Consider the following 8,247-nt stretch of genomic DNA (forward strand, 5'->3'; position numbering starts at 1 on the left):
ATGGCTGCAGGTAAGCACCCCTAATACCTCTTTGGGTATGGGATGGACCGAGAGGAGATGCAGGGTCTGTGCAGGTAGGATGGGGGCACTAACCCTGGTAGTTGGGGCTTTTTAATGTGAGTATAGCCATCAAAGCCCAACACTGGGCCATGTTGAGAATGTTCTCAGTCCCTGGGGAGAGTGGGAAGACAAGGTACTGCTCTAGGGGCTTAGACAGAGTGGCCCCTGCTTAGGGCCTCCTGGCCCTCCTGCGTTTCTCTAGCTTGTCAGATTGCCTGGCTCCTGGCCTTCACCCTGCTCTGCCTGTCCTGGCCTCGGGAGGCCAGCACCTTCCCAGCCATGCCTTTGTCCAGCCTGTTTGCCAATGCTGTGCTTCGAGCCCAGCACCTGCACCAGCTGGCTGCTGACACCTACAAAGAGTTTGTAAGCTCCCAGGGATGAGCACTGGGTGGGGTGGCAGGAAGGGCGATTCCCCCCGCCAGGAAGCAATGGGAGGATATAGAGGGGTTCAGGGCTTTTTATGCAAGTGAAACTGAGTAGACACTGAAGGGGTTCCCAAAAAAGTAGCAATGAGAGCTGATCACCAGTTCCGACTTTGGAACGGTGCTTCCCCAGGAGCGTGCCTATATCCCCGAGGGACAGCGGTATTCCATCCAGAACGCCCAGGCTGCCTTCTGCTTCTCAGAGACCATCCCTGCCCCGACGGGCAAAGATGAGGCCCAGCAGAGATCCGTGAGTGACCATCTGGGCTCTTTTTGGACACAGTTCTTCCTTCCTGCCCAACAGCCTTCTCCCCCAGGCTGGGGCGGAGTACGGGAGGCCCAGGCAGAGGCCTCCCCGTCACACCCCAGCCCTCCCCCTGCAGGACATGGAGCTGCTGCGCTTCTCCCTGCTGCTCATCCAGTCGTGGCTGGGCCCTGTGCAGTTCCTCAGCAGGGTCTTCACCAACAGCCTGGTGTTTGGTACCTCTGACCGCGTCTATGAGAAACTGAAGGACCTGGAGGAGGGCATCCAGGCCCTGATGCGGGTGAGGATGGCACCAGGATCCCCAACCCTGGGGCCAGAGCTGACCTCGGCCTGGGCCTGGAGACCCTCCTGGCCTGGCTGAGGGCTGGGGCTCCTTGGTTGGGGACGGATAGGCTGCTGCTCTCTTTTTACCAGTCAGGGCTTGAGGCAGGAGGACCTCATTTCTCCTTTTGAATCCTCCCACCTTTTCTCTGGCCTCAGAGTGAGGGAGAAAAATGGCTGGAAGAGGGAGAGCAGAGCTCCCGGGGGAATCGGCCTCTCCTGCCCTTTCTTCCCCTTGCAGGAACTGGAAGATGGCAGCCCCAGGGCTGGGCAGATCCTCAAGCAAACCTATGACAAGTTTGACATCAATTTGCGCAGTGATGATGCGCTGCTCAAGAACTACGGGCTGCTCTCCTGCTTCAAGAAGGACCTGCACAAGGCCGAGACCTACCTGCGGGTCATGAAGTGTCGCCGCTTTGTGGAAAGCAGTTGCGCCTTCTAGTGACATGGCATCTGTGTCATGCTGCCCCAGCACTTCCCTCTGCCCTGGGAAGTGCCACTCCAGTACCCACCATCCTGTCCTAATAAAATCAAGTTGCATGATTTTGTCTCACCAGGTGTTTTCATACTAAGAGCAGAAGGTGGGTGGTGTGGGGCAAGAGGCAGGCCCGGAAGACCAACTGCAGGGATGCGATGGGCTCTGTCAAGACCCAGACCTGGCTCTTCTTGGGCCAGAACAAAGCTGGCACTTCACTCCACTCAGGTTTCACACACTACGTCCACACCCTCATTCTAGGTATCCCAGCTTTCTGGGCAATCACAGCTCAGCAAGGTCACAGGTTCCCCCCACAAAGTACTGGGAGGCATTCTCCCCAACACCACCAGCAATGCCAAAGTTAGGCTCCCAAACACCGGAATAAATGAAAACAAGACAAATTATTAAGTGCAAGAGTAAAAGGACTGTGTGGGAGATAACATGTCAAGTCAATGTAGCATGGAGCAGGAAGTTGGGTTCTTTGTCTCATGAATTTGATGAATAAAGTCCATGGACACAAGGGTGAGAGCAAAGTAACATGATTTACCAGAATAATAGAAAGAGAGCAGAGATCCTGGGGAGGGAGGAGTCCCAAGAGAGAGACAAGGGATACCCAAGAGTGGCTATTGTCTAGAGGTTTACATAGATCTATAGGTTTAAGGAAGTCAGTCCGCTGCCCAACCCTGGGTAAGGCACTCAGTGTCCATTAGGTATTCATGCACCTTTAGTCCACTCAAAAATGTCAATCAGGCATGTTCCCTTCTTTGGACAGATATAGACACCAGCCACATAGGTCCAGCTTTTAAAATAGCTTTTGTAAGTTTCTTAGAAAATATCTCCAAGGGCTGTTTGTGCTCAACTCCTTAGGAATTTACCTAGGGGCCCATCTCCATATCCTCCCAGCCTTATGTCTTCCTCATGATGTTGTTCCCTGCTCTAGAAAGGTAACCCTAACTGCCATTAGGGAATTTGGACAATGACAGCTCTAGCTTCTTCAGGTCGAAAGGGGTGTTGAGAGGGGAACAGCAGCCAAGGTCCTCCTACAGAGGCCTATCTAATGGACATGCATAAAAGTCAGTTGGTACTTCCATGGTAGTGTCTCCATGGTCATCTGTAGGTGGCTCACGCATTAGGGCAATACAGGGGTCCATGAGAGCAGCTGGCAGGTGACTGGACAAGATATACATAGGGTAAGGATCATACCAGTGCAGCCATAAACAAGAAAGTCAAGTATTAATTTTTGCAAACAATTAGAACAAAACAATCAGTGTTATCAGCCAGCCTCTGAAGACTGCAAAGATAGCAACTTGTTAGAGTTTCAGGTGTGGTCTAGCATGTCGTTCACTTGTCAGTGGAGATCATTTAAGGCTTTAGAAACATCAGCAGAGTTGCTGAAAACATAGTCAATTTTTAATTTTTAAAATGGCACAGGTTTTCCCTTGAGCTGTGGAATGCCATCTAATTTTTTGTAAATAGCTTTCTCAGAAACATCAGGGACTATTCCCTTTCCAAAGACACTCCTCTTTGCAGAATGTGCACTGGTTGGCTTCCCAGTCTCTCGGATCCTGTTGATCCCCTGATAAGGAAACCTGGTGACTCACCAGAGTTGCAGGGCCCTTAGAGAAGTATAGTCATTCCCTGAATTCTGGCTGACCTTAGAGGGCAAGAGCCAAAATATTGACTGGTTTGTTGTTGATGCTGTTGTGTTTGGGTTTTAGGTTTTGGGTTTGTTGTTGTTGTTGTTGTTGTTGTTGTTGTTGTTGTTGTTGTTGTTACCTTTTACCTCTTTGACTTGGTCTCCAAGTTTTAGTTTTAAAACAACCAGCAGGCCAATTTCACCATTCTTGAAAATAAGAGTACTGGGTTTTCACTTTAATGCCTATGATTGTATAGTTACTCTTTTTATTTAATTGGGGTCAATAGTAGTACTGAAAGGAAGCATTATATCCTATCTGATGGTTTATTGTCTTAAATTAGCTCAGGTTGTTTTGTTAGGAGTAGTAATTTTGTAAAATACTAACAGGCAACAGTTATAAAGTTGTATGATGATTTAGTTTGTATAATAGCTTCAAACCAAGAAACATAGTGTCTATAATAACACTAAGGTGTAGTTAATATTTATTTAGCCTCTACAAAGACCCATTAATTTATTAACTCATAATATATGAAATTCTTTACAAATTTTGTTCTCTTTTACAACTCTCTTACAACCTTAATACCTTTTATAATTTACCCAAATCTTTCCTTAGTTTTGCATTATATCCCTTGTTTACTTTGAAATCACAGTAAATCTTTATAATAAAAATTTATCTTTTGCACATAACTTTAAATGAGCTTAATTATGGACCATTTTGGAGTCATTCTAACATGGGGTAAGGTGAGAGGTAGAACCTTAACTCAGGTGAGGTATCAAAAATAGACTTATCTGATGTACAAATGCATCTCATTTATATAACAATGAAACATATATATATAGAGATAAAACAGATGTAAGCCAGTGTATTAAATGACAGTGGGGTCCTTTTATGTCAGATACAATGTATAAAAGAGAGCCTTCATTGCTTACCATGCATGTATTAAACCTATATAGTTTTCATCTTACTAGCTTTTACATAACACTTAGACAAAGCTTGTACAAACATATTTAGTTTTCATTTGTATACATATCTCTAGTTACATAAATTTAAGGTGTCAACTCTATCGTGATATCCTAAAATAACAGTTGTTTATTTAGCCAGGGCTATAAAACATTTTTTAAAAAACTTTAAAATAGGTATGAACCCTAGTTAATGAAACCTAATAGACATAAGAAATTATCTTGATAAATAAGATCAGATCAATGTTTTAAGAAAATCTTGTCATTTTTAAGCATAGAGAATTAGACTTTGTTTTATATCAGTATATTAAAAGTTGACCTTAGAAAACTCCTTAAATAGGGGCTGGAGCTGTAGTTCAGTGGAAGAGCATTTGCCTAGCACTTGTGAGGAACTGGGTTTGATCCTTAGCATCACATAAAAATAAACAAATAAAATAAAGGTATGCTGTCCATCTACAACTACAAAAACATTGAAAAAAGAAAGAAAGAAAGAAAACTCCTTAAATAACCTTAACTGACTGCACTGAGGATATACAACTTAATAACCCACAAACTTTTTGAGATTTACCTTTTACAAACCTTCTGTAACTTACTTAGATACTCTATAGCTTGTTTACATCCTTAGCTTTGTCCTGTCTCATTTTTTATTTTGAAATTTAGGATAAAAATATCACTTTACCATGCCAGATATTTTTCTCTTTCAGAAACATTTTTTCCTTGTTAAGAAAATATATTTTCATATCTATAACTTTCTTATATTTTTATCCTAGTTGTTAACCTTGTAAGTTTACAATTTGAAACGGTCCTTAAAATTTTGTGAACATAAATGAAATTACTTTTTCTCAATAAAAATAAAATATTTTATGCTTTCCTTGTAGTTTTTTTTTTTTTTTTTTTTTTCTTCTTCTTCATTAAAACTAGTTTGGGCGCCTGGGGCTGTAGTTCACTGGCAGAGCACTTGCCTAGCATATGTGAGGCACTGGGTTCAATCCTCAGAACCACATAAAAATAAATAAATTAAATAAAGCTATTGTGTCCATTTATAACTTAAACATTTTTAAAAAAACAACTAGTTTGGTTTTTCTTTTTCTTTCTTTTTCTTTCTTTTTTTGTTTGTTTGTTTCTTGCATGTAGAACAACACAAGTAAATAGAATTTTAACCCTTAATCAACTTGTTTTTAGTAAAGGCCCAGAAACAAAGCCATTTTAAACTGAATTTTCGTTTACCAACAATTTACAAAAACACATTTAATAAATCACAAAATACATTGTTTTATGGAACTTAAAAAGCCAAAAGTACTTGAATTAGTATTTATCAGTTGGCGTTTGAGTATTTTAACTTTGTAAATTAATCAGATATCTCTTTTAACATGTTTATAAAGATTAATCCCATTTATGTAAATCTAACATATTCATTCTAGTTGTTAATATTATGTTCCCCATGAAAATCAAGGTATCAGACAAGTCTAGTTAACACTTTAAGTCAGTTATTCCTGCCAAAGGAAAATCCTTAAAAGCAAAGGATGTTGTACGCTGAAAATTTTATAAATACTACTCTTGGTTAGCTGGTCTCTTAGAAAAACATGTAGATGTAATTTTAAAGACATCTTTAGTCTTATCTTTTTAACCAATTTAAGTCACATGACCTGAAAGGCATTTGGATATATTTTTTTAAAACGAATGAGCATTCACATGCAGTATGACTCAGCTATAGGATAGGCCTGTACAATTGGAGATGCTGGAAGTAGAGTCTGTTGTCAATGGAAGACACTGAAATCAAAGGTTCAGGTGACCACTTGTCCTCCATGGGGGCAGATCCACTCCCACCAGCACCATTGTTTATATTTCCTACTTAATACTCTTCAGAGAAGATGATCTCTTTCCTTTTCTAGTGTATCTGAGAATTAACTCCTGAACAACTGGCCTCTGAATAAAAACAACAGAAAGAAAACCAGAGGGCTAGAAACTCCAGTTAGACAAAACAAGACTAATTGGTGCAGGACCAAAGATGAATTTATCAGAAAAACGTGAGTTTAGAATAAGACGAAGACTGGAAAAAGATGACACAGCCATAACCATCCTATTAAAGGAGCACATGGAACATGTTTATCAGACCAGGAGTCACTTTTGGATCAGGTTAGAGTCAGCCCAGATATTTAAAGAACCTGGAAGCCCATGAAGCCCTCAGAAAAATGTTTTTAAGAAAAAGAAAAATTGTACCTATGGGATTGTGTATGTGTGTGCACGCGCACGCACACGTGTGAGTGTGCCTATCTAGAGAGAAGAGAAAGCCATTTAGGCAGGAACTTATTGAAAGAGCAAAATCGTAGAATGCAAGAAGAGAGAAAACAGTCTTTTATGTCCCACAGGACCTTGGATTTAAAAGTGACACTTTTTCCTTCCCTGGTCTCAAACTGATTTGGGTACTTGTTCATGTAACTTACATTTTAGATGGGCATCAGACAGGCCGATAAGAAGCAAGGAAACTGCCATTTTGAGCATGAGAGGCAAAAGGTTTCTACATAGGGCACTTCTGACCATTCATTCCTTTTGTGAAAACAGTCTAGCTTTAAGATGGTGTTGAGTTTGTTTTCCTCCAGAGGCCATTTTTTATCCCCCAGTTGGTAATCAGGCCAGGCCTAGGTGCATAAAATTATCAGGCATTTTCCTTTTAGTATTTGAGGATCAAATCTATCCCAATTTTTGGTGGTGGTGGGGTGTACCTGGGATTGAACTCAGGGGCACTCAACCACTGAGCCACATCCCCAGACTATTTTGTATTTTATCTAAAGACAGGGTCTCACTGAGTTGCTTGTCACCTCACCATTGCTGAGGCTGGTTTTGAACTCATGATCCTCTTGTCTCAGCCTCCTGCCCGAGCCACTGGGATTACAGGCATGGGCCACTGAGCCCAGACTATCCCAATTTTTAAAATGCAGGCTAGTGGCACGTTTTATTTTTGAGGCCCAGGCTCCCACCTAAATGAAAGACAAATAAAAGAGAACAGATCATAAGTACCTGCACCAAGAAAACTGTCTCTTTGGCTAGTGGATACCTCCCTGTTTGGGGAGCCTCTAGGGGTCAGCATTTCCTGCCCCTCCTCCCATGTGACCTATTGGACTTAACTGCTGCCTTACCAGTCATGACCTATGGTAAGTCTCTATTTCCAACATGCCAGAGACAGGTAGAGGACTGGACTTAGTGGGCTCCTTGATAAGTGTCTGACAGATGCCCAGTTTTTTGTTCCAGAGAGAGGAATAAACATGTGACTGGAACTTGGGGCTCCCAGAAAAGCCATTGGTTCTTTTTACTCACCCTTACATAGATACAGGGAGAGCTCCCAAGTACGTAGCATGGAGTGTGGGGTTGGGTTCTTTGTCTCATGAATTTGAAGAATAAAATCCGCAGACACAAGGGTGAGAGCAAAGTAGCAAGATTTATTAGAGTAATAGAAAGCAGAGCTCCCAAGGAGGGAGGGAGTCCCAAGAGAGGGATACCCAAGAGTGGCTATTGTCTGGGGGTTTACATAGGTCTATAGGTTTAAGGAAGTCAGCCTGCTGCCCAACCCTGGGTAAGGCATTTAGTGTCCACAAGGTATTCATGGACCACGAGGTATTCATAGTCCATTCAAAAATACCAACCAGGCATTTTCCCTTCTTTGGAGAGCTATGGACCCCAGTCACCTAGGTCCTGATTTAAAAATAGCTTTTTTTGTAAGTTTCTTAGAAAATATCTACAGATGCTATTTGTGCTCTACTGCCCAGGAATTTACCCAGGGCCCCATCTCCATATCCTTCCAGCCTTATCTCTTCTTCCTGACGTCAATAGTTACTTCTGTGCAAAAATTTTAAGGTGAATATTCATTAGGTCCAACTACCTTGGGAAGTGACAAAAGAACACGAAAACAAGTCTGGAACAAACAAAACTAGCGTGTTTGGATTCTGAAATGGGACAAGGGAAGTGGAAGAGATTCTAAATTGAGGGTTTTGATATCATGCCAACAGGTACCACATGGACACTGACAGGAGGGATGAGAAGAGTTGGGTGGGAGGAGGCAAATCACAATTGTCACCCAGCATTCCTGTGAGGTATATGACAAGGAGGCAAG

General features: G+C 42.2%; 1 protein-coding gene across 1 annotated transcript; it reads left to right on the forward strand.

The window, feature by feature from the left end:
• Positions 1-1,510, forward strand: LOC306655669 (somatotropin; the record flags this gene model as incomplete). The annotated part of the gene is made up of 5 exons (XM_079130325.1): positions 1-10; positions 263-423; positions 616-732; positions 866-1,027; positions 1,310-1,510. 5 exons carry the CDS (start codon positions 1-3, stop codon positions 1,508-1,510), a joined length of 651 nt encoding a protein of 216 aa, XP_078986451.1.
• Positions 1,511-8,247: the final 6,737 nt, after the last annotated feature.

The sequence above is a fragment of the Sciurus vulgaris genome (assembly GCF_902686455.1).
Source record: "Sciurus vulgaris genome assembly, chromosome: 3".
NCBI classification, from domain to species: domain Eukaryota; kingdom Metazoa; phylum Chordata; class Mammalia; order Rodentia; family Sciuridae; genus Sciurus; species Sciurus vulgaris.